General features: G+C 54.6%; 1 protein-coding gene across 5 annotated transcripts in view; it reads right to left on the bottom strand.

The window, feature by feature from the left end:
* Positions 1 to 2,002: 2,002 nt before the first annotated feature.
* The window catches only part of RAB44 (RAB44, member RAS oncogene family), a 37,944-nt gene continuing 13,812 nt past the window's right edge, over positions 2,003 to 26,134 (bottom strand). For 4 of the 5 annotated variants that reach the window (XM_043450679.1, XM_043450680.1, XM_043450681.1 and 1 more), the window contains 12 exons: positions 25,829 to 25,940; positions 23,964 to 24,138; positions 22,425 to 22,571; positions 21,618 to 21,708; positions 21,128 to 21,223; positions 18,684 to 18,871; positions 12,789 to 17,908; positions 9,170 to 9,251; positions 7,747 to 7,861; positions 6,558 to 6,659; positions 4,276 to 4,352; positions 2,003 to 2,644 (listed from right to left, as the gene is read on the bottom strand). In XM_043450679.1, the coding sequence (XP_043306614.1) occupies positions 2,554 to 2,644; positions 4,276 to 4,352; positions 6,558 to 6,659; positions 7,747 to 7,861; positions 9,170 to 9,251; positions 12,789 to 17,908; positions 18,684 to 18,871; positions 21,128 to 21,223; positions 21,618 to 21,708; positions 22,425 to 22,571; positions 23,964 to 24,138; positions 25,829 to 25,940 (6,396 nt within the window). In that variant the 3' untranslated portion in view covers positions 2,003 to 2,553. The remainder of the gene's footprint in view (positions 2,645 to 4,275; positions 4,353 to 6,557; positions 6,660 to 7,746; positions 7,862 to 9,169; positions 9,252 to 12,788; positions 17,909 to 18,683; positions 18,872 to 21,127; positions 21,224 to 21,617; positions 21,709 to 22,424; positions 22,572 to 23,963; positions 24,139 to 25,828; positions 25,941 to 26,134) is intronic. The other variant, XM_043450683.1, reaches the window with a different exon arrangement.

Below are 26,134 nucleotides of genomic sequence, written 5' to 3'. Positions count from 1 at the left end.
CCCTCTGTTTCTTCATCAGCTTCAAGCTAAGCTGTGACCAGAGCCCCCTTGACGGACATGCCCTGAGAACCCACCCTTGCCTGAAAGTTCACTCTGAGGTCTATCCTGAGTCCCTCCTGCTGCCTCCTCACCTGCCTTGTGCTGCTCGGAAGTTGCTGGGCTCTGCTTGCTGACGTGGGGTCCTTTGACACCAGGGCAGATTGGTGACCCCTCCACAGCTGTGCTCTGCCCTGAAGCTGGGTCCAGCCAGAGAAAGCTAAGAGAAGGTTCTGGGCAGACGTGCTGTTCCTTCTAGCACCCCACCTCCAAGGAGCTAGCTGCCCAGGGCAGGGACAGGGCTGAGATGGGAGGGGCGGGCAGAGGGGCCACTTCTGTACCAGATTCCCCCAAAGGACAGGGGCACTATCCGCTCTACCACTCCCCCAGGAATCACACCCTGCCGACCTGCCTCATTAACTCGCTGGCCCACAGGACAGAGATGCTGGTGCCTGCCAGATCCCCAGGCCCAAGAGAGAAGGCCATGAGCCACAGCAGGACCAGCCCCCCACTCTTAGCCAGGGCCGGGCATCAACTACGCCGGCCCGCATCTTCCTGTCTCCATCTGTCTCTGGCCATATTTCTCTGAGCATACTAGGGCCTAAAACCTGCTCAGAACAGGAGGAGGGCTGTGGGCTCCCAGGACCCAGGGAGGGAGAAGACATGGAGGCTGAGAAAGGATCAGTGAGTCAGACCAGTAAGAGAACTGGCTGGATCACAGGAATCGTTCTGCACTGACTAGAGATTGAATGGGATCCACTAAAGGAATCTAATGTAACCTCTGGTGCCTTCTGATACATGAATCTTCTCCACCTCACCTCTTTGCCAAGTGTTCCCTGGCTTCTGCTTGTTTGCTTCTAGTGACAGAGAAGGGGTAAGGATCAAGAGCGGAAACTTCTTTAATACATATAATTAATTTTTACTGGAGTACAGTTGCTTGACAGTGTTGCATTAGTTTCTACTTCACAGCACAATGAATCAGCTATACGTAATCCTATGTCCCCTCCCTTCTGGACTTCCTTCCTATTCAGGTCACTGCCGTGCATTTAGTAGAGTTCCCTGTGCAATACAGTAAGCTTTCATTAGTTATCTATTTGATATGTAGTATCAATAGTGCACATGGGTGTCAGTCCCAATCTCTCAATTCCTCCCACCACCACCCTTCCCCCTTGGTATCCATATATTTGTTCTCTACATCAGTGTCTCTATTTCTGCTCTCTCTTTCCTCTGTCTCTTGCCCTCCTCTTTCTCCTTCAGTCTCTCTCTCTCTGTACCTCTGTCTCTGGAACTGAATTTGCTTGTCTGTCTACGAAACTGAGGTTTCCTCTGATTCAGAGGAGGAAGTTGCCAGTACCCGAATGATTACCAAGTACCAGATTCAGCGACCTTCCCACTCTGGACCACAGTACTTGGTAAGCATTTCTGTGGTTAACAGTAAGATGTGACAGTCAACATTTACAGCAAACACTGATGACAGGAGATAGCACAACACCCCGGGCATCTAAGACTTTCAAAGCATGCTCCCCGAGGGCCCTGAAATCCCCAGCCCCGGGTTATAACGTACAGCCACCTTTCAGGAGGCCAATGTTGTGTAATTCTGGGAACTCTCACAAAAACTCCAAAGAGGAGCCTGTGAATAATCTGAATCCAGTTTCCTGCTGCTCCCCAGGATCCCCCAACCGCACCCCAGCTGCGCTTTGAGTGTGTTCAGAGATTGACAAGTGTATCCTCAAGGCTGAGGTTGGCATCAGAGGCACCATGGCTTGGAGCAAGGGGTGAGGTCCCCAAATGTGAGCCCTTAGAGGCAGACCTTGGGAAAAGAGAGTGAGGTTGGGGCTCAGGGAGATGGGGGTGGGGATGGAACATACCAGGGGCCATCAGCTCTTCCCCAGGAATTAGATTCTGCTTGAAAGAAACCCCCTGTTGTTTGCAAATCAACAGATTGAGAATGACGAGGTTCACCAGCTTTGCCAGGCGTGGAACAGTGGGAATGCTTTAATAAACAGAGGACTTTGCAATCAACAGGCCATTTCAATTAGGAATCAGCACTGAAGCAAGCTCTTTGAAAAGTTTCCCTCCCACCCCTCAAGATTTATTCTTATTTCTGACTACAGAAGGAATACCCAGTCATCGTAGAAGACCTGACAATACAAATACATGTAAAAAGGAAAACACCCCCACACCTTTACCCTATAATTTTATCACCCAGAGATGTTTTGCCAATACTGTGGTGTATTTTCCTTAAGTCATTTTTCTGGGCTTTTCCTTTCTTTAAAGAGTTTTGACTGGCCCTCCCCATCCCCACCAACCTTATTACTCAGAAAAGTCCCTTTCTGGGTGCAAAGGCCAGCGTTAGTGTAGCCTCTGCTCTGGGGTCTGAGTCCCTGACCCGAGGAGGGTTTTCCAGAACTTCTGAGCTAGTCGTCTCTGTCATTGCTGTGTCCAGGCAGGTGGGACAGGAGCCAAGGCACAGGAAACCCAGGGAGGTGGCCAGCCGACCCCAGCCAGGCCAGGGCCTCAGGAGCAGCAGCCAGCTCTCTTTGGAGGCTTTTCGGGGGCCACCTCCACCAGCGAGCCCTTCAGGCGCTCCTCTTGCATCTTGAGAGACCTGCGTGAAGATGCCCGGGCATCAGTCCTCTCTCTCACCTGCCAAAGGCAGCTGGGAGGGACCCAAGGGTGCAGCTGGGGGCTTCCTCTCTGCCCCTGCCCTGCATTCCACACAGCATGAAACACCTTTCTGTCTCTTCCCTAGCATTCTCTGCAGCCTACTGTGTGCCGGGGGCAAGAGACTCTGATTCTGACCATGAAGCCAGCAGGTCTTGCCTTGCGTAGTGTGGGAGATGGAGACGGGAAGGGGCCATCAGGACCCAGTAATGGGGCGGCACACAGAGGGACTTCACACCAGATCCGGGAGGGACTTAGGGTGCAAGGAAGCATTGCTGGAGCCAAGACCGAGCATTGGACAAGAGTCCACTTGCAGAACAGAGGGAAGGGTGAGTTCTAGGCAGAGGGCAAAGGCTTAGGGTCAAGAGAGAGCTGGGGGATCAGTGAAGTAAAGCCTCTTCGTTAATTTGTTTATTCACAGTATATTTCCTGTGTGCCTGGCACTGTCCTAAATCACTGACCCTAAGGACTGAATGGCCAGAAAGAAGCCCTGGAGGCAGCAAGGATTCAGGGCTCTGCTGACCAGGAAGCCACAAGTAGGGCTTTTCTTCTAAAGCAAAGGGAAGTCATTAAGCAGTTTCCTGTCCCAGAGAAGACGGGATCAGGTTTGTGGTTCAGCAAGCTGATTCTGAAAGTTGCTTTGTCAGAGAAGGGGCCTAGAGATCATGTCATCTAAAACCCCTCCCACCTCACTCATTTCATTCATTAATTGAACACCGACATGTGCCAGGCTCCAGGGGGAGGAAGTGTTAGTCACTCAGTCGTGTCCGACTCTGGGACCCTGTGGACTACAGGCCACCACACTCTTCCGTCCATGAAATTCTCCAGGCAAGAATACTGGAGTGGGTTGCCATTTCCTTCTCTGGGGGATCTTCCCAACCCAGGGATGGAACGGGGAGGAGCTGAACCAAAAAGACCTGGCCCTGCTAGAGCTCCAGCCTGGTGGGGAAGACAGTCAGCATCAAGAAAACAGACAAACTCTGTAACGACAGCTTTCCGGGAAAGGCTTTGTGGGACTTCCGGGCAGTCCAGTGGTTAGGACTCTGAGCTCTCACTCTAAGGGCCTGGATTCGATCCCTGGTCAGGGAATTAAGATCCCTCAAGCTGCTCTTTGCAGCCGAAAAAAAAAAAAAAGAAGAAGAAGAAGAAGGGCTTTGAGGGACACAGAGAAAGAGATTCAGAATAGTGGTGGGAGCAGGTGTGGTCAGGGAGGGTTCCTCTGAGTGGCTGAAGCTTATGACTGAGGGGGTCGGGTGGGGGGCAGGGAGTTGGCACAGGAGCCAATCCGGGCCATTAGGAGGCATCTGAATTTTATTCTAAGTGCAGTGGAAGTCACTGGAAGCTTGGGAGGGCACGGAGGCGCAGAGAGGGGAGGGGAGACTTCCTGGAGGTGGGGTCGCTGACAGGACTGGTAGAACTGGACTCAGGAGACTCCTCGAGGGTTCTCACTCCTTCCCCAGGCTTCTGAGCCGTGTGCTTTCTAAGGCGCTTCCTCAGCGGGGCCTCCCCTCCCATATGAGTCAGCTAAAGGCTGTCCAGAAGATTCTGGGCGGGGAGGAGTAGGGCAGCACTCACCGGGCCAGGTGCACCACGGGCTCCAGGATGTTGTGACCCAGCGCAGCGCTGCACTCTCCAAAGGAGACCCCCAGCTCCTGCAGCCAGATAGATGGGGGTACAGATGCTGTGGGGGAGATCCCCGAGAGTCCAGGCGGCAGCCCCCACCACCAAAGACCCGACCATCAGACAGAGTCCCATCCAGTACATCCCCAAGCCAACCCCAACGGGCGAGGCAGCCTGTCTCTGTCTCCCCGTCTCCATGGTCCCCAGCCTTGCCCCTCTGCCCACTGTCTCTCCATTTTGGCTGGCCAAGGTGTCAAAGACGCCACCCAGAAACACCCCACAGCCTTCAGAGTGATGGTGGGAAGCCCGTATTCCATTTAGGAGAAATGTCCTTGGGGACATTTTTAAGTTGTTGTCTGTGTCCGCTCAGTCGTGTCTGACTCTTTGTGACCCCATGGACTGCAGCCCACCAGGCTCCTCTGTCTATGGAATTTTCCAGGCAAGAATACTGGAACGGGGTGCTGTTTCCTCCTCCAGAGGATCTTCCTGACCCAGAGATCGAACCTGTGTCTCTTGCGCCTCCTGCATTGCAGGTGGATTCTTTACCACTGTGCCCCCTGAGAAGCTCTTTAAAGTCATTCGTTGTGTGTGTATATATACACACACACACACACACACACACACATATATATATATATATTATTTTTTAATTTCAAAAGTATTGAATTGGGGGAAATATTGGGAAATGTAGCATAAAAATGTGTAAGTACAGGGCTTCCCTGGCAGCTCAGTGGAAAAGAATCTGCCTACTAAGGCAGAAGACACAGGTTCCACGCAAGATCTGGGAAGATCCCACAAGCTGTGCAATTAAGCCTGTACGCCGCAACTATAGAGCTTGTGCTCTAGAGTCCGGGAGCCACAGTTACTGAACTCAGGCGCCCTAAGAGCACATGGTTTGCAACAAGACAAACCACTGCAATGAGAAGCCAGCCTACTGCAACTGGAGTGTAGCCCCCACTTGCTGCAACTAGAGAAAGCCCACTCAGCAATGAAGACCCAGCACAGCCAAAAATAAATAAATAAGTAAATAAATTTTTTTAGTGAAAAATGTAAGTGCAAATTATAAACCACTTCTGTTAGTGTTTGAATATATATTGAGTTGACCAAAAAATTCTTTAGAAACAGAACAGAACGAACTTTTTGGCCAATCCAATATTTCCATTCTGTTTTATATGACCCTTTTATTGGGGGTGTGGAGTGTGGGCTAAATATCATTATACTGTTAGGTTAAACTGTATGAAATTGCTGCTCTGATAGATGCCAAACAGTCAAATATCAGCAATCTCATATGATTCAACCTAACCTGTCCCCAGAGACATGGCTATTTTTCTGACTTCACATTATATTGTAAATATTTCCTCCACAACCTTAAATATTTTTCAGAATAGGATTCTTAATGGCGAATGCTAGCTTTTTGCATGAAGCTCCACAAATTAACCACCAAATGTTGCCAAGTGTTTGTTCTCATAAAGAACATTCTCATACAAACATTTTCAATTATACACAGGATCTATTACATTCTTCTCTTAGGAATTATTATTTCTAACTCTTTCCTTTGGATAAATTGCTGGAGAAGGAGTTCCTGTCAAGGCGGTGAGCTACTACGTTTAAGAGGAAAAAATTCCCACCAACCATGAGCCACAATGATGACCTCATGGTTAGGAGAAATGAGAGAAGAAATGGGAAGGAAACACGATATGGAAATGTCAAGAGGGGTGGTGTCAGAGGTAGGGCCGGGAATGAGACTATTTCCATCTTAATTATTCTCCAGATTTTCTGGAATGTAGTTCAATTCTACTCAAAAATAAATTGTATCCACACTCCCCTGTCTGGTGGTGGGGCTTTTGATGCAATCTTCCCAGGGAAGAATTTGGGTCTTAAGATAGAATAAATTAGAAGGAATGTTATGTTAATTAGAGACCAGAGATAAGATGAAGATTTGATTGGGAATTTTAAGTGAAGCTTGAAAAGCTTTTTAGTCTGAAGGTAATTTTTACGTAGGTCAGGACACTGTGGGGATTTGCTAATGCAACAGTAAGGTTAAATGTCCTGCCCACAGTTACCATCTCCTGTCTGAGTCTTGGGCCCGGGTGGGTGGAAGGCTGTTAGTCTCTGATTGAGCAGAGGCAGGAGCGGATTGTTCTCTGTGGCCCAGGCCAGGGTGACCTATTCGCTACGCCCCAGGGAGAGGTCTGCCCAGTCCAGGCTGGGAGAGGGGCTGATGCCCAGTTGCTCACCTGGGCCAGTTGCTGCCCGGCCTCAGTGGACACTTGCCGATCCTCTTCACAGTCCGTCTTGTTTCCCAAGAGAAGGATGACCACGTCGTCAGACTCTGCATCCTGTACACAGAAATATTCCCTCAGCCACACCTGTCCGGCACCTGCTGGGAGCCAGGCCCTGGGTGGATCTGACCCTGCCCTCTAGGAAAAGCTGACCCTGTGCCACTTCCTCCCCTACACACAGAGCCCACTTTCTATATCACACCCACTCCATGCTCTTCCCACCTCTGACATGTTCCCTTCCACCTGCAGCAAACCTACCCCTCCTCTCAGCCTGCAAACATGTCACCCACTCTCCAAGGCCAACCTCAAAGTCACCTCCCCTAGGAAGCCTTCCTGGGTTGCTCCTGCCCATGCCTATCTTTTCCTGCCTGTGCTGAATAGCCTAGTGTTAGATTACACAGGTTGCCTTGACTCATCTCCTAACTGTTTCATGGATGATAATAATAATAGCTTCTGTTAACGGAGAGTTTACTATATGCCAGGCACTGTGCTGAAAGCAGTTATAGCAGTTAATCCTCACAACTCCTCTAAGAGAAAAGTTGGGCAATTGAATTCAGAGAGTTTAAGTCACTTGTCCGAGGTTACAGAGTTAGGACGGGGTAGTTGGGATTCAAACCCAGATCTCATCAGAACTCAGAACCCAGTTTCCCTCAAATATTACTTTATTCTGCTTCTTTTGCATCTCTACAACTGGACCAGAAACTTCTAGAGAGAAGACAACATGTCTTTCTTCATATCCCTCTTCTGTGCTAGCACGTACTGTAGAATTTCAACATATGAATTTCATTCATACATACATCAAATACATACGTGGGGGAAAGGACTAGAGATATATGGACAAAGGAATGCTCATCCAGACTTGCATCATCCCCAGGCGTTAAGAACACATCACAGAGCTTTGGTGTATACGAAAGAAATGGTCACAGGAAGGATACAGGAAAGAGTTTGTCTTGGAGACCACACTGTGTGGCTGTGGTTTCTTTGTACTACCATGCTCCCAGCCCATCCAGCCACACGCCCTCAGCAGATGGTCACCCACATGTCGGTTGTGTCCTTTGTAATCCTGGGAGAAAAAAGGAGTGGGAGAGACACGAGCTGCCTCTTGACTGCACACTGGGGCCAGCCCCAGCCTCCGGCAGCTCACCTGGAGACAGTCCAGCCAGTAGCGCACGTGGACGAAGCTCTCCTGGGAGGTGATGTCGTACATGAGCACCACGCCGTCCGCCTTACGCAGCAGCTGCCGCGTCACGCTGTGGTACCTGCCCAGAGAGTCCGCGCCGGGTGATGCCAGGCACCCTCTCTAGGCCTCAGCTGCCACATCGGCTTCTAACTGCTTCCCAAAGAGGGTGTGCGTGCTTTTTCCTTCTTACTGTGTGCTTATTGTTGAATAGGCTAACAGATGGCTCAGATTTCAGAAGGTACCAAAGGGCATCTAATGAAAAGTCTCTCTCAGGCAACTCTACCTTCATCCTGCAGCCATCCAGTCCCCCTCCCCAGAGGCAACCAGAGTTACCCATTATTTAAATAGTCTCCCAGGGATATTTCATGCATATACATAAATGCATATATATACTCATACACACACACTTCCCCCATACACACACTGTTTAAACAAATACAGTGTAAAACACTATACTCATTAATGTTCAATACTCTGTTCTTTGCTTTCTGAAGGTAATAAAATGTCTTAGAGATATTTCCCTATTGGTACATAAAGGGTGACTTTCCTGGTGGCTCAGATGGTAAAGAACCTGCCTGCAAGGCAGGAGATCCAGGTTCGATCCCTGGCTTGGGAAGATCCTCTGGAGAAGGGAATGGCTACCCACTCCGATATTCTTGCCTGGAGGATTCCATGGACAGAGGAGCCTGGAGGGCTACAGTCCATGGGGGTCACAAAGATACATAAAGAGGATCCTCCATCTTTTCTCTGACTTCATTATATTCTATTGTGTGAAGAGCCTCTAATTTATTTAATTGGCCCACTACTGATGGTGCTTAGGAGGCTTCCAATGTTTCATAATATAAACATTATTGCTGTGAACAGTCTTGGTCCTTTTGATAATATAGTATGAGTTTGTCAGTAGAATGAATTTCTAGAAGTAGAACTTCTGGGTCATAGATGATGTCCCTTTTCAGTTTTGATCACTAACTGCTTAACTGAAAAGTCAAAAGCTAATATTTTCAAAGGATAGGTGAGAGGACTTCCCTGGAGGACCAGTGGCTGGGAGTCCAAGCCTCCACTCCACTTCAGTGGGCTCGATCCCTGGTTGGGGAACTAAGATCCCGCATGCCACAAGGCGTGGACAAAAAAAAACGATTGGGTAGATGTGCTCTGCAGGCCATGTTGGGACGGCCCTCACAGTTGCCCCGCCAGGCTGAGGGGGCCTCTGGGTGTGCGCTCCTGTCTCCTGCCCTGGGCCTGGACTCATCTCTCCATCCCCCACCTCCTGAATCCTCATCAGGTACAAGTTGCATTTGCACTTGGTAGGACTCTGGGTCGGGGCTGGGCTCCACTGCTCTGCAGTGCGATTAGTCTGTCGGCCACCAATGTCGACAGTGTCCATTACCTCTCCTGGCCAGCTGTGTCCCAGAGCTGCAGTGCAAAGCGTTTGTTGTCCACCAGCAGGTTTTTGACTCGAAAATCCACTCCTAGGACACAGAGATGAGAGTCAAGCCTACTTTCAAGTTACCATCCAGGACTTGGAGCTGACACCTGCCTGAATATGCACCTGCTCCCAGTACCAGCCATGGGAGGGCGGTGGGAAGTTTTGGCAGCCGGGCTTCCCTTCTGCTCTGCAAAGCCCATCCACACTGAGGGTCCATATCTTCCGAGAAGCCTGCTCTGCCTACCTAGCTCCCACTGCACTCCCACCCTGACAGCTGGCTGACATGAGGCACCCTGCCTTGTATTTACCTCTACGAAAATACCTGTCTTCTCAACTACATGGCAATGTTTATTCCTCAGGCTACTCTGGAAAATCAGTTTCATTCATTTATTTTTTTAATAATACTTCTTGTTTCATTCCTAATTATGGCATGCATCTTTCTTCTCTATACAGCAGGGCAGACAGGCAACCTGGGAGGCTGAAGGGAGTGCTGGCTTCAAGGAGGACCGGTTGGGCTGTGAGTTGTCCGCCTTCTGCTGCTCTGCTGCCTGCGTGAATCACTTCACCTCTCTGAGCCTTCCTTCCTCATCTGCAAGGTGGCAATTTAAAAAGACCCATGTCACTGGGTCATTGGCAGGATTAAATGACTTATGTTCAAGGTCTGGTCCAATGTCTAGGGGCTGCTTGGGAAGTGGTCATTTTTATTATCTACTATGAACTCTCATCTTTCTGAACCTCCACCTCCTCAAAATTTCACAGACCAACCCTTCCCTGGGTCATGGTTCTAGACCTCTCCTGTCCCTGGAAATGTGGAAGTACTAGTGAAATCCCCGGGGAGGTTTGGAATCTTTGGGGAGCAACTTCCTGCCAACCCCCAGTTCCCAGGGACACCGAGTGGGATGGGGGTGATGGAGAGAGGCTGTTTTGTCCCTGCTGAGCCCACCATGGGGCTCAGACCAGCTCAGGAAAGAGGCAACTCTTCACATGATCCCTGAGCCGGTAGAGACCTTCCTCAAGGTGACACAGTGACCCCCACAAGCTCTTACTTCTGCCCCCGGTGGTGACAAGCCACAGACGCCCCCATCCGTGCTCCCCAGAGGAGACTAGGAGAAGCGGCAGCCGGGAAGTCCTGACCTCAGCAGAAGTCTGTCTGCAGCATGCATTTCTCTTTACTGCCCCCTTTCCTGAAGGTCTAAGGAAGCCCAGGGTCTGCAGAAACTACTGCGGTTACCCAGTCCCACTCCCTGTGATGACATCCAGCCTCTGCGTAAACATCCACGGCATGATCTACAGAGCGACCCTCATGATTATTCTTTGCATTTAGTAACTTCCATTACTCCCACTTTCCACCTCCCTGCCCATCGCCCACCCTCAGTCTACCCACGTATCTCCACATGTTACAACTCAAACCACATAAACTGTCAGAAATATAATGTCTTCTGCTTCCTAAGAAATCTGCTATTTTACATGAACAACCCCAGGGAGCGGGCTGCGCTGAACGCGTAAAAGCGTAGAGCCTCTGGGGTGAGGGCCTGTGCTTTGAAAGCAGGTGGCCCCAGGTGTGAACTTTGGTGCCCAGATAGGGCCAAAAAGTTAACCAGGACTTCAGTTCTGTTTTCCTCATGTGTAAAATAGGGATAACTGCAGAGACCTCAAAAAATGCGCAGTCAGCTATAATTCAATTGGCTCTGGCTCTGGTCCTCCACCAGCCCTGTTCTCCAGGGCAGACAGGTGAGAAAGCAGGGTGGGAACGGAGGAGGGTAATGCTGAGTGGGGAGATTATGACTGAGGAAGCTGGAATCATCCCCAGTGACAGGTAAGCCCAATGGATGGCAGCCACCAGGAGCACCAAACCACAGCTAAGTGTGGGACGGATTTGGATATCAGGGCTTCCCTTGTGGCTCAGCTGGTAAAGAATTGGCCTGCAATGTAGGAGACCTGGGTTCGATCCCTGGGTTGGGAAAATCCCCTGGAGGAGGGAACGGCTCCCCACTCCAGTATTCTGGCTTGGAGAATTCCATGGACTGTATAGTTCATGGGGTCGCAAAGAGTTGGACACGACTGAGCAACTTTCACACACACACTCCTCCCATCTGACTAGTGCACACAGGCTTGCCTTGTCTTTTTACAATTACACAACCTGTATTTTCTCTATTGAATTTCGTGGAAACTTCTCACCACATGATAATGGGAGAGGCTCATAGGTATGAGAGGGCTCTCGTATGGAATAAGGCAAGTGTGCCTGGTGCATTGTAGGTGGTCGGTAACCAGTAGCTTAGGTCAGCAGTCCTCAAACTTTTTGAGACCGGGGACTGGTTTCTTGGAAAACAATGTTTCCATGGACTAGGGTGGCGGGGGCGAGTGGTGGTTTCAGGGTGATTCAAGTGCATTATATTTATAGTGCATTTTATTTCTACTGTTATTACATCAACACCTTAGATCATCAGACATTAGATCCTGGAGGTTGGGGACCCCTGGCTTGCATGATTAATGATGGTAGCCTTGCAGACCTTGTAACCCTGTTCAACACCAGAACAGACCTCCTATGAGGGTCCCCTATTCCTGACAACACTGCATTTTTAACTGGCTCCCCAGGTGAGGCTTCTCAGGCAGAGAAAAGTTCAAGAACCTGTCCTGGGTGAGGGGGTGAGGGACTCTCTTAGGTAAAGTTTGAGAACTTTACCCACTGGTCTTGCACTGGTACCCAGTTAGCGTGCACCTAGACAGACACAAAGACGTGGATCCCTCCGTTTTTACCCCAAGCCAAACATTTTCCATGAGCTCTTTTCTGTGGCTTTATACAAGTGGCCACATACCCCTATATTCTTAGGGAGAGGAGGCTTCGTGCTTTAGGACATTTCATTTGCAAAAGCCACTGGACTAGACATTATCAAAAATGTACTTATAATAATAACCACCATAAAAATAGCTAATATTAACTGAGCAGTTAATATGTGCCAGATAGTATGCAAAGACCTTGATATGTATTAACTAATTCTTACAGCCCTTTCAGAGGTCAGCACTACTGTTGCCCCTGTTATGCTTAGAGGGCTTGAATAATTTGCTCAAGTTCATACCACTAGTAAGTGGCAGAGCTGGGTTCTGAACTCAGGCACCGGTGTTCCTAACTTACCCCACTCTACAAAAACTTTCTGTGTAAAATATTCAACTTGTCCGAGGTAGCTTCCTGCCAGAGCCTGGCTGGCTGGCCTAGGGCTGGTCTTGGGCAAATTCAAGCAGCGGGGTCCCTGAGATGACCTGCCCCGGGGCCATGTGAGTGGAGACCAGCTTGTTTTCACCATCAGCCAGTGCTGCCACCTAAATTGTAGGTGCTTTGTTAACGTGGCACATTATTAGCTAATCAGATCAATGCAGAGAAAGCAAATTACCTATAATTAGAGATGATTAGTAGAATAGCCAGGTTATGCCCGTATAAAATAACATCTAACGCAGGGCCTGTGGCGAGGGCAGAACCGACAGCTTGCTCGGAGATGGTTCGCTCCGGGCCTGCTCCAGCTCGCCAGCCCGGTCCCCCGGCTCTCCCCTCCCTCCCCTGCCATCCTCCCCAGGCGGCTCTTACCCACAGTTGCTGTCAGCCCAGTGGCAAAGCTGTTCTGGTGCAACAGGTGCAGGAAGGAGGTTTTGCCCACGTTCGCGTCTCCCAGGAAGATGACGTGGAAGGCATAATCAGGGTTGGCCAAAGGTTCACTGGCCGCGTGGTCCCCAGGGGACGGGGTCAACCCCGGGCCTCCAGAGTCCGTTCTTGGATCTTCAGGCCTGTTCTCTGCCCTTGGCTCCCTGGACTTAGAGGGGGCTTGTTCTCCTTCTGCATGGGTAGTTGTAGGCCGGGGCCTGGGTTGGGCTTCCAGCTCAGCCCTGGTGGGAAGGGTTTGTGTGGGCTCTGGGGGCCCTGCTCCATCCCCAGGCTGAGGCCCCATGCGGGCAAAGCCCCTGGATGGTTTCCTGGGAGCCGGGGCTTCTGCTTCAGCCTCAGCCTGCATTCTGTCAGGTGGGCCAGGCGTGGGTTGGGAATCAAGCTGGGGGAGTTCCGAGTGCTCGGGTTTCAGGCCGCAAACCTCAATGGTCAGCTCTGACCTGAACTGCTGGTCTCCCCGGTCCCCTGCTTTCCTCTCCTCAGCCCCGGGCTCCTCTTCCAGGCTCCAGGGGTGGAAAGCGGGCAGCCCAGGGACCCGGCCATGAGCCTCCTGCAGCTCCCCTGAATGGCCCTCTTGTGCGTCTGGGCTCCGCTTGCCCTGCTCCCATCCATCCATGGGAGCCGGACCCCCAGGCACCAGGCCGAGGGAGGGCTCACCCAGCCCCACCGGGAGGGCTCCGGCTCCTGAAGACCCCGGCCTTGGCTCAGAGCCAGCAGAATGGGGGTCCCAAAGGAGGGCCTCTCTCTGCCGGGGCGGCTTGGGTGGGATCGGCCCAGGGTCAGGGCCCTCGTCATCTGGGTGTGAGGTCTGGAACTGTGCGCTGGGCCCAGCTGAGGCCTGGGGAGGGGGCGAAGTCACTTGAGGAGGGGCCCCATCCTCCAAAGGAACAAGCACCTCGAGGGCAGCTGCCACCAGGCTCCCTGACTCCCCAGCTGGGACCCCCGGGAGACCCCAGGGGATGTGGACCCCCGGGCCAAGCTGTGACTCCTCCCTAGGCTCCGGGCTGGGGGGCTCTCCCGTCTGCTCTGGGGGACTTGTATCCAGCCCGTCTGTGTTCGCTCCTTCCTCTTCCTCAGTCCCTGAAGATGCCCTAGGGGGGCTCCTTGGAGAGCCCCCTGGATCTGAAGAGGGCTCCTGAGCAAACAGAGGAAGATGTGTCTCCAAGTGTGAGGTCTGGAACCATGCCTTGGGCCCAGCTGAGGCCTGGGGAGGGGGCGAGGTCACTTCAGGAGGGGGCCCATCCTCCAAAGGAGCAAGCACCTCGAGGGCAGCTGCCACCAGGCTCCCTGACTCCCCAGCTGGGACCCCCGGGAGACCCCAGGGGATGTGGACCCCCGGGCCAAGCTGTGACTCCTCCCTAGGTTCTGGGCTGGGGGGCTGTCCAGTCTGCTCTGGGGGGCTCGTGTCTGGCCCATCTGGGTTCTCTCCTTCCTCTTCCTCGGTCCCTGAAGGTGCCCCAGGGGGGCTCCTTGGAGAGCCCCCTGGATCTGAAGAGGGCTCCTGAGCAAACAGAGGAACGTGTGTCTCCAAGTGTGAGGTCTGGAACCATGCCTTGGGCCCAGCTGAGGCCTGGGGAGGGGGCGAGGTCACTTCAGGAGGGGGCCCATCCTCCAAAGGAGCAAGCACCTCGAGGGCAGCTGCCACCAGGCTCCCTGACTCCCCAGCTGGGACCCCCGGGAGACCCCAGGGGAAGTGGACCCCCGGGCCAAGCTGTGACTCCTCCCTAGGCTCCGGGCTGGGGGGCTCTCCCGTCTGCTCTGGGGGACTTGTATCCAGCCCGTCTGTGTTCGCTCCTTCCTCTTCCTCAGTCCCTGAAGGTGCCCCAGGGGGACTCCTTGGAGAGCCCCCTGGATCTGAAGAGGGCTCCTGAGCAAACAGAGGAACATGTGTCTCCAAGTGTGAGGTCTGGAACCATGCCTTGGGCCCAGCTAAGGCCTGGGGAGGGGGCGAGGTCACTTCAGGAGGGGGCCCATCCTCCAAAGGAGCAAGCACCTCGAGGGCAGCTGCCACCAGGCTCCCTGACTCCCCAGCTGGGACCCCCGGGAGACCCCAGGGGATGTGGACCCCCGGGCCAAGCTGTGACTCCTCCCTAGGCTCCGGGCTGGGGGACTCTCCCGTCTGCTCTGGGGGACTTGTATCCAGCCCGTCTGTGTTCGCTCCTTCCTCTTCCTTGGTCCCTGAAGGTGCCCCAGGGGGGCTCCTTGGAGAGCCCCCTGGATCTGAAGAGGACTCCTGAGCAAACAGAGGAACAAGTGGCTCCAAGTGTGAGGTCTGGAACCATGCCTTGGGCCCAGCTGAGGCCTGGGGAGGGGGCGAGGTCACTTCAGGAGGGGGCCCATCCTCCAAAGGAACAAGCACCTCGACGGCAGCTGCCACCAGGTTCCCTGACTCCCCAGCTGGGACCCCCGGGAGACCCCAGGGGAAGTGGACCCCGGGGCCAAGCCCTGACTGTTCCCTAGATTCTGGGCTGGGGGGCTCTCCAGTCTGCTCTGGGGGGCTCGAGTCCAGCCCATCTGGATTCACTCCTTCCTCTTCTTCAGTCCCAGAAGGTGCCCCAGGGGGGCTCCTTGGAGAGCCCCCTGGATCTGAAGAGGGCTCCTGAGCAAACAGAGGAACATGTGGCTCTAAGTGTGAGGTCTGGAACCATGCCTTGGGCCCAGCTGAGGCCTGGGGAGGGGGCGAGGTCACTTCAGGAGGGGGCCCATCCTCCAAAGGAGCAAGCACCTCGAGGGCAGCTGCCACCAGGCTCCCTGACTCCCCAGCTGGGACCCCCGGGAGACCCCAGGGGAAGTGGACCCCCGGGCCAAGCTGTGACTCCTCCCTAGGCTCCGGGCTGGGGGGCTCTCCCGTCTGCTCTGGGGGACTTGTATCCAGCCCGTCTGTGTTCGCTCCTTCCTCTTCCTCAGTCCCTGAAGGTGCCCCAGGGGGACTCCTTGGAGAGCCCCCTGGATCTGAAGAGGGCTCCTGAGCAAACAGAGGAACATGTGTCTCCAAGTGTGAGGTCTGGAACCATGCCTTGGGCCCAGCTGAGGCCTGGGGAGGGGGCGAGGTCACTTCAGGAGGGGGCCCATCCTCCAAAGGAGCAAGCACCTCGAGGGCAGCTGCCACCAGGCTCCCTGACTCCCCAGCTGGGACCCCCGGGAGACCCCAGGGGATGTGGACCCCGGGGCCAAGCCCTGACTCCTCCCTAGGTTCTGGGCTGGGGGGCTGTCCAGTCTGCTCTGGGGGGCTCGTGTCTGGCCCATCTGGGTTCTCTCCTTCCTCTTCCTCGGTCCCTGAAGGTGCCCCAGGGGGGCTCCTTGGAGAGCCCCCTGGATCTGAAGAGGGCTCCTGAGCAAACAGAGGAACATGTGTCTCCAAGTGTGAGGTCTGGAACCATGCCTTGGGCCCAGCTGAGGCCTGGGGAGGGGGCGAGGTCACTTCAGGAGGGGGCCCATCCTCCAAAGGAGCAAGCACCTCGAGGGCAGCTGCCACCAGGCTCCCTGACTCCCCAGCTGGGACCCCCGGGAGACCCCAGGGGAAGTGGACCCCCGGGCCAAGCTGTGACTCCTCCCTAGGCTCCGGGCTGGGGGGCTCTCCCGTCTGCTCTGGGGGACTTGTATCCAGCCCGTCTGTGTTCGCTCCTTCCTCTTCCTCAGTCCCTGAAGGTGCCCCAGGGGGACTCCTTGGAGAGCCCCCTGGATCTGAAGAGGGCTCCTGAGCAAACAGAGGAACATGTGTCTCCAAGTGTGAGGTCTGGAACCATGCCTTGGGCCCAGCTAAGGCCTGGGGAGGGGGCGAGGTCACTTCAGGAGGGGGCCCATCCTCCAAAGGAGCAAGCACCTCGAGGGCAGCTGCCACCAGGCTCCCTGACTCCCCAGCTGGGACCCCAGGGAGACCCCAGGGGAAGTGGACCCCGGGGCCAAGCCCTGACTCCTCCCTAGGTTCTGGGCTGGGGGGCTCTCCAGTCTGCTCTGGGGGACTTGTATCCAGCCCATCTGTGTTCGCTCCTTCCTCTTCCTTGGTCCCTGAAGGTGCCCCAGGGGGACTCCTTGGAGAGCCCCCTGGATCTGAAGAGGGCTCGTGAGCAAAGAGAGGAACATGTGTCTCCAAGTGTGAGGTCTGGAACCATGCCTTGGGCCCAGCTGAGGCCTGGGGAGGGGGCGAGGTCACTTCAGGAGGGGCCCCATCCTCCAAAGGAACAAGCACCTCGAGGGCAGCTGCCACCAGGCTCCCTGACTCCCCAGCTGGGACCCCCGGGAGACCCCAGGGGATGTGGACCCCCGGGCCAAGCTGTGACTCCTCCCTAGGCTCCAGGCTGGGGGGCTGTCCAATCTGCTCTGGGGGGCTCATGTCTGGCCCATCTGGGTTCTCTCCTTCCTCTTCTTCGGTCCCTGAAGGTGCCCCAGGGGGGCTGCTTGGAGAGCCCCCTGGATCTGAAGAGGGCTCCTGAGCAAACAGAGGAACATGTGTCTCCAAGTGTGAGGTCTGGAACCATGCCTTGGGCCCAGCTGAAGCCTGGGGAGGGGGCGAGGTCACTTCAGGAGGGGCCCCATCCTCCAAAGGAACAAGCACCTCGAGGGCGGCTGCCACCAGGCTCCCTGACTCCCCAGCTGGGACCCCCGGGAGACCCCAGGGGAAGTGGACCCCGGGGCCAAGCCCTGACTCCTCCCTAGGTTCTGGGCTGGGGGGCTCTCTCTGCTCTGGGGGGCTCGTGTCTGGCCCATCTGGGTTCTCTCCTTCCTCTTCCTCGGTCCCAGAAGTTGCCCTAGGGGGGCTCCTTGCAGAGCCCCCTGGAACTGAAGAGGGCTCCTGAGCAAACGGAGGAGCGTGTGGCTCCGTGATGGAGATCTGCCTCACCACTCGGGGCGTCGGGGGGCCTGGGGAGGCTTTCGGGGTTGGGGGCGGGCTCCAGCAGAGCTGCAGGGCACTGAGGGGCGTGCTGCCGATGCCGCTGAGGAGCTGGTCCCAGTCATCGTTGTCCCCAAAGAGTCCAGGCAGGGGAGCCTCCTCCCAGGAGACTGCCTGAGCGTCTGGAGCCTTCTCCTCACCTGCTCTGGGGACACTAGGAAGGGTGCGGGAAGCTAGGGTCAGGGGAGGGGCAGGTAGATGTCACACCCATCCTGTGTGCATCCTTCATGTTGGGCACACACCTCACAGCTAGCCCTCCCTTCAGTCTTCCCTTCAGCAGGGCTTCTCACCTGGCACTCACTCCCCACCCCTCCCCTCATCCAATCCTGCTCATCCTTCAAGGCCCATGTGGAGCCTCACCTCCTCCAGGAAGCCTTCCTGCCATTCCAGCCCATCCCACTCTGCCAAGGATCCAGCACTGTTCTAGCCTCTATGCGTGTGCGCGTGTGTGTGTGTGTATGTGTGTGTGCGTGAATCCCAGTCATGTGTCATGTGTGTCCAGGCACATGATTTTCCCCGCTCTGCCCCCTTGTCTAAGAAATGGGCACAACAATCCCAGCCCAGTGGGGTTGTTGTGAGGTTTAAGGAGGGAATCTGTGTGGGACTTCCCTGGTGGCTCAGACAGTAAAGAGTCTGCCTGCAATGCAGGAGACCCTGGTTCGATCCCTGGGTTGGGAAGATCCTCTGGAGAAGGAAATGGCTACCTACTCCAAGTATTCTTGCCCAGAGAATCTCACGGACAGAGGAGCCTGGCGGACTACAGTCAATGGGGTCACAGAGAAAGTCGGACATGACTGAGCAACCAACATTCACTTTTCACTTGCACCGTGAGCTCTGAGGCTGAGCAGTCTCTGAGAGCTCAAAGCCTTTCTCCCCTCTTGCAGGAAACCCTCCGTCCGCAGCCCAGCCCAGGGGTGGCAGCTACTTGCCTGAGTTCCTCCTCCATCTGCCAGGACACGCGGCCCCTGGCGGCATCCAGCTGTCCCCTGGTCACCTGCAGCTGCCCGCGCACCTCTTCCAGCCGCCCAGCCAGGTCCCGCTCAGCCTCCCGAAGCTGCCGGTTCTCCGAGCTGGCCTCCTGGTGTGTGCTGCTGAGACGGTGGAGCTGGGCCTCCAGCTGCAGGAGGTGGTGGGTGAGGGGGAGAGAATCCCAGTTGCCCTTCAGGGGAACTAAACAGCCTCCCAAGACCATGGTGGGGCACCGACTCCAGGCTCCTGGAGACCCAGCTTAAAACATAGGATCGGGTGTTACCCCCTCATTGGCCTAATTAGGTCCATTACCTCCCACCCGGGAGAGACATCGGAACTGTCGGGATGGGGAGGGGAGGGGGGAACTGCGTAAGAAGCACAGACGGCCGGCAGCACCGGACCACACCCTCCTCTGCTCAGCGCTCTTCGATGGCTGCTCATCTCTGAGCCCATGTGGTCGGTAAGGAGCTCCTGGTCCAACAGCCAGTCACAAGACCGGAAGAGGGAGAGCTGCTTGACCATGCCAAATGGAAGGCAAGGCCCTTACAATAACCTCCAGGACACATAGTCTCCCCCCACCCCACCCCCGTTACATCTCTGACCACCTCTCCCACTACCCTGCTCCCTGCCCCCTCAGTCTGTTGCAGCCCCCAGGTCCCTTTATTGGTCCTTGAACATTCACAGCGCATCACGCCCACCTCAGGGCCTTTGCACTTGCTGTGCCCTCTGCCTGGACTGCTCTTCCCTCGGATACCACAGGGCCCACTCCTCACCTCCTTCAGGCCTTTACTCCAAAGTCATCATCTCAAGTGAGACTTCCTTGACCCCTCCTCTCAAAACCCTCCTATCCTCCTGCCCTGTTTTACTTTATTCTCCTTAGCACTTTCACTATCTAATATGTTATAGACTTTACCTGCTTATTTAATTTATCATCCATCTCCCCGACTAGGCAATAACTCCACAGGCAAGAGATATGTGTTTGTTATGTTCCCTGGAAGCTAGCACGATGCCTGGCACAGAGTGGCCATAAATAGCGGTTGGATGGAGGAATGAATGGCCCTGGGGGAGAGGCTTCACATCCACAGGGGACAGGACAGGATGGTGCTGTGTTGAAAGTCCAACCTCCTCTATCACCAAAAGGGGCCCTCCTCAGCCTCCAAGGCTCCAAATCCACAAGGGCTTCCCTGGGGGCTCAGCTGGTAAAGAATCCGACTGCAACGCGGGAGACCTGGGTTCGATGCCTGAGTTGGGAAGATCCCCTGGAGAAGGGAAAGGCTACCCACTCCAGTATTCTGGCCTGGAGAATTCCATGGACTGTAGAGTCCACGGGGTCACAAAGAGTCAGACACGATTGAGAGACTTTCACTTCACTTCACTTCACTTTCAGTCTCTGATGGGCAGCTACTAGAGAGGCTCCTGGGAGATCAACCTGTGTCCGGAGGGTGAGACCAGGTAATAGGACCAGCTAGAAAAACAGTGGGGAAGGTTATGGGAACCTGGCCCAGTGATGAAGGGATGCTGGTTGTCCTGGTTACAACACATGGTGATTTTACTAAGGTCAGTGGCCTGCAAGTTTGAGGAAGGAAGGGACAATGGGGCTGGGTCTCAGACCCAAAGGCTTAGCCGTAATGCCAACTGGAAGTGATTACAGGTTATGAGACCTGGGGTGTTGGGGTAGCAGGTATTCTAACCAGGAAGCTAGGTCAGGTCCAGAGATAGTAGCGACTATGATGTATTGGACTGGCTAAAAAGTTTGTTCAGGTTTTACCACAAGATGTTAAGAAAAAAACCCAAACACACTTTTTGGCCAAGTCAATATAAAGCATCTATTACAGGCCAGGCACCACCTTAGGCCCTCAAATACAGTATCTCTAATCATCACGGCAGCCTCCTAAGGCAAAAGTTCTGATCTCCATTTCTCTGATGAGGAAACCAAGGCTCAGAGAGGTTAAAATCCTGCCCAAGGTCACTCAGCTGACAGTGGAGATGAGAGTTGAGCCCCAGCTTATCACCAAGCCTCTCCAATGTTGAGACTTCATTTTTGCCCAGTGCTTCCTGGCTTCGAAGGGCTTTCCCATTTATTACCTCTTTTGACACAACTAGCCGGGGAGCTGCAGTATATGCGGCTATTCCCATTTTACAGATGGAGAAACTAAGACCAAGACAAGCAAAGCTCTTTCCCAAGATTTGCATGGCTCTTAACTGGAACAGCAAGAATTTGAGCTTGGACCTTCTGATTCATGCCCCAGGGCTGCCACTGCCCTTACCTGGCCAGAGACATTGCTTTCCCAAGGGAGCCAGCTCTGACGCAGGAGCCCAGCAGCCCAGTGAACCCTCCAGAGGTGGGTGTCAGGATACACGAATCCTCAGAAACTGGGCTTCCAGGGGAGCCCTTGTCACTCACCTCCTTCTGGCCCTCGGTCAGCCGCTGCACCTCACGCTCCTTGGCCTCCAGCACCTCCTGCATCTGGGAGCTGAGGGCCAGGCCCCGGGAGTCGCTCTGGGGAGCAGAGAGGTCTCAACTCCCCCTGTGTGGCCGAGTTCAAGACTCAGCCGGGCTGGGTCGGCCCTCCCCGCATGGCACCTCCACGCAGGCCTGGGGCGCCCAGTTCAGGATGTGTCCACAAGGATGGGGGTCTCAGGACAACTTCACAGGCCCAGGCAACAAGGAGACAGAGGCCCAGAGAGTGGGAGGAGTGGCCCCGGGGGACCCCCAAGAGCTTGCAGCAGTGAGTACCCCCCATCCCGTCTGTCTGAGCAAACTGTCTCTCCAACAAGGCGATCTGCTCTCAGCGGCCTCCCGCTGCCCCACGCTGGCCAGACCTTGGCTCACTGCACGGGCAGCAGAGGGGTCCAGGGCTGGGGGAGAGGCCGGCTGGGGCTGGGGGGCTCACCTCGGCCTGCAGCTGCTGCTTCTCCCGCTGTATCTGCTGCTCCATCTCCTCGTAGAGCTGCTGGACCTCGCGGTGGTGGTCAGTGTCCCTCCTGGAAGGGGTGGGGGGGCCAGGCAGCATCCTGCCACCCTGCTCAGCTCACTCTGCCAGTGGTCACTGACCCCTGTCACCCCAGTAACAGCTCCTGACCTTGACATAGGCCCTTGATATGGATCATTTGAGCCCATCCTGCTGACCCCGTAACCATCATCGAGATGTTGGCTCCTGTCTCACAGTCCCCAATCACCCCATCACTCTGTTCCCACTTGCCGCTGTCACCATCCTCCTATCCACTCCCACCCCCAAGCACAGACTCCCTGGCAGGACTGAGCCCATGCCAACCCCAGGATCACCACATGCATGGCAATCTACGTGAGTGGTGCCCTGAAGTTAGGTGCCCCACTGGCCCTGCACCAGGACACACTGGCCCATCCCCTCTTTGGCTAAAGGCCTCACTCTGTCCTTCCCAATAGATTTCCTTAGTTACCCCTTCTTCCAGCTCAGCTCTGCTGATCCAGCTCCCAGGCTCTGCTGTGGACCCCTGGAATCCATTCTTCTGGAGCTAAGAAAATTCACTTAAGCTTCAACTAAGGGATTTCCCTGGTAGTCCAGTGGTTAAGACTCTGAGTTTCCACTGCAGGGGGTGTGGGTTCAATCCCTGGTCAGGGAACTAAGATCCCACATGCGGCCATTAGCACAGCCAAAAATAAAAAAAGATTCAGCTAATGTAGAGAGCATCCACTGCGTGCCAAGCCGGCCCCAACTCACTTCCTCAGAGTCAGCTCCAGAACCTCCTTGTCGGCCTGTGCCTCCTGCAGGCGACTGTTCATCTTGGCCAGAAAGCCCTCCAGGTTGCCTGCCAGCTGGGGCTCCTCCTTCCGCAGCGTTCTCCATAGCTGCCAGATTTCCGCCTGCCTGGAAGGGGAGGACGGCCAGAGATCACCCTTGAGCGGGACCAGGAGGCAGAGGGAAGCCCACTCCTAGGTTCTAATGGCCAAGCTCCAAAAGACTCGGGCAGCTGGGTCACAAAAATCTCCTTACATTCTGCAAGCTGCAGTTCAAGTGCCGCCTCCTCCAGGAACCTCTCCCAATTCTGCCCTTATCCCTTCGTGAACCCCCACATCCCTTTGTCTCTCTACGGTTTGGTGATTCATCGTGGGGCAGGGGGGATCTGGGAGTCTGATGGGCCAGAGCTTCCATCTGCCTTCCCTCTTCTCCCATTCTGTGGCTGCGTGACCTTTAGCAAGTTCCACGACTTCTCTGAACTTATTTGTAAAATGGCCACTGGAGAATGAGGCTCACCCAGTGGAGAGCACCAGCCTGGGGTCTGGCACTGAGTTGGCATTCAATAAATGCTGCTTCACGTGGATTTAATTAAGTCGTGAAGACAGATGCCTGAGGGCTGAGCCCAGGCCAAGCTGCCAAGTAGGTAAATCACTTGCCACCACAACTGCCCTGCCAGCCTGTACCCCAGTCCCACCCTGCCTGCCCACAGTGCCTGCCCCACCCTCTGAGAGCTTGTCCTCACAGAGCCCTGTGGGGCAGGGGAACCTGGGAAAAACTGGGCAGATGGGCGAGGGTGATTCCCTTGCTAGTTCTAACAGAGCCAGTGGGACCTGGAGGGGTGTGCCAGGGGTATTTTCAGGCAGGGTCCCTTTCTCTTAGCATGAGTGAACCCCAAAATCCCAGAGCCCAAGACTGTCTCCAAGCCCTCCTGTCTCCAAGCCTGCCCAAATCAGAGCATCACCACACCTGAAATCACTCCACTGGGGGACCCTCTTTTTGGGGAAAAGGCACCCTTGGGAGGTTTGTATCTTTGCGAATGTGGGTCCTGGGACTTCCCTGGAAGTCCAGTGGTTAAGACTCTGCACTTCCAATGGAGGAGGCGCAGGTTCGATCCTTGGGGAACCAAGATCCCATATGCCACGCGAAGTGGTCAAAAAAAAGAAAAAAGATTGTGGGGTCCTTTAGGGAGCTGATCCTTCAACTTACTAATCTTTCTGGGGAGTGACCTTGTAGGGCAGGACAGGAAGGGAGGGCTTGAGCGGGATGGACTCCCAGCGGGTAGGCTTTCCCACCCAGGGCTTCGTTTAATCCCACAGCAGTTCTTCTGCTCACCCCGCAGCCAGGGAAACGCAGGTCAGGGGTTTGGCTACTTGCCTGCAGCCGCACAGCTAACAAGTGGCCAAACCAGGATATCCGCCCAACACTGCCTGGCAGCTCCCATTTGATCCCATGTCTGGGCCAGTTCTCGCCCCCTCTGACAGGCGGTGCCTTCCCCCGCACCTCCAACCCTGCTGGCCTTACTCAGGAAGTGAGTTGCTGGCTCCCAGTTGCTCCATGAAGGCAAAAAATGCCTCCTTCTCCTCACTGTTGGCCTCCTCCACCACGGGGAAGCTGGTGGCTACAGATCCTCGCTTGGAGAGCAGTGGCCTCTTTCTGTGGAGCCTGTGGCTGCTCAAGCTGGAGCCAAAAATGTTCTCTGTGGGACAAAGGGGGACAGGAAGGAGCAGAGTGGGGTTGGGCTCCATCTCTTGACTTCCCACCTTGCCCTGCACCGGCCTTTGGGGAAATGGTTCTATCTACGTCAGTCACATTTATACAGGGCCAGGGTCATACATTCCTCACGTCAACCTTGGGAGTCTACTCACGGTAGACCCTGTGCCCATTCTACACATGAGCGTCTGAGGCCCAGAGAGGCCAAGAGACTTGTTAGAAGTCACACCGCTGCTCCAGGGTGGCCAATACATTCTTTTCACTTGGTCAGGGGATATTCACTGAGCATCGATTATGTGCTGGGGACAAAATTGGCCAAAATATCTGCCCTGGTGGAGCCGACATTCTATGAACACTGAAAAGGACACATTTAATAAATAAATAAATTTTCCAAGTGAGCTAAAGGAAGGAACAGGGTAATTTCCATTGAGAGACTAGACAGGGTCTACTTTAGAGAGGGTGGTCAGGAGGGTCCTGAGGAAGTGACCCTGGAACTGAGATGTGACTAAAAGGAAGGAGCAAGTGTTGTGGGTTTCTCGGGAAGCATATTCCAGGTTGCAAGAACAGCACATGCAAAGGCCCTGAGGTAGGAGCTAGATTGGCAGGCTGGAGGAGGTGAGTGGTATTGAGTGAGCCTAAGAGGTTGGAAGGGTCTCAGCAGTGCTGGCCTGTAGGCCCTGGGAAGGGAGTTGAATTTCTTTTGTAGGCATTGGGAAGTCCCCTGGATAGTGGACACGGCTGGACACAGATGTGAAGATGGCCCCTCTGGGCTACATGGACAACAGTGTTCCGTCTGCTGCACCCCTGATTCCAGGCCCTAATTTCCCCTCCCTACTCCCAGCTTCTCAATCACCAGAGCCAGAACAACCGTCTCTTGGGAGGGCCCAACCTATAAATGCAGACTCCTGGCCTCCCCTTTCTGTTGTCTCCCAAACTTTTGGAGACTCAGCAGACCCAAGAACTAGGGGTGGCTTTGGCTACGTTAAAGGCTGACATTCCTTTTCAGGGTCTCTACAAGGACACTACTCCTTCCATTCCCTGGACCAAAGGTCTTCCCCATCAAGCTCAGCCGGAATATTGTGCATTTCCAGCTTTGATGTCTCTAGGTCCTTCTAGGCCCGTCTTAAGAAGCCAGTGTTGGAGTTGCCCTGCCTAGCAGGAGCTAAGGGTCTGGGGAGCCTCCACCCACTAAATATCACCCTCTGCTACTCCCTGGGGCCTCATATTCCTTTAACCAAAGCCAAAATATGACCTTCTCCAGGCAGAAACAAGGCCTGTGGTCTCAAGAACAGGGGGTGTCTAACCTCCTGCTCAAGGGAAAGCTTTTACTGGGGAGAAGACAAGGGAGGCACCAGAAAGCAATCCCAGAGGCCTCTCTGGAGAAGAGGAATGCTCAAGGCCCCCCCGACCCCTCCCAGCAATGATGTGCTCTTGTTGTTGGAAAGGAAGTGAGGTCTCCTGGGCTATAGTCTCAGCTCTGCCTCGAACCAGGTGGCTTCCCATTCAGGCTTAGTGTTCTCATCTCTACAGTCATCCATATGTCATCCACACCCAGAAGTGCCCTCGGGGGTGTCGTGAAGGTCCTGAGATGGGTCATCACTGCGTCCTCTCCTGTCTGCTCAGCCTCACCTTGTGCTCGGCACACCCCCCGGGAGGCCCCCCCAGGACAGACATACTGAGCCCGGAGCTGAACTCTTCAAGGGAGAGGCGTCCCTTCCGCTCCACGTCCACCCAGTCGAAGATCATCTCCAGCTCATCCTCGCTGCTCAGGAAGCTGAACTTGGCCGCCTGCAAGGATAGAGGTAAGTTGGCTGCTGATCCTACCAGGGAAGGCTCTGGACCACTCTCAGAAAAGGAGAGGTGTTTATCTTCAGCCACCCCCACCTCCCCTCTCCCCATTTTCAGAGTCCAACCCTCAACCTTCAAGACCGGCCCTTGAGTCTCTTGGACCCTAGCAGAGCCTTGAACTTCATCCAGTTTTT

This window comes from Cervus canadensis, chromosome 28 (assembly GCF_019320065.1).
Source record: "Cervus canadensis isolate Bull #8, Minnesota chromosome 28, ASM1932006v1, whole genome shotgun sequence".
In the NCBI taxonomy this organism is placed as follows: Eukaryota; Metazoa; Chordata; class Mammalia; order Artiodactyla; family Cervidae; genus Cervus; species Cervus canadensis.
This window is presented reverse-complemented; position numbering and strand designations above follow the sequence as displayed.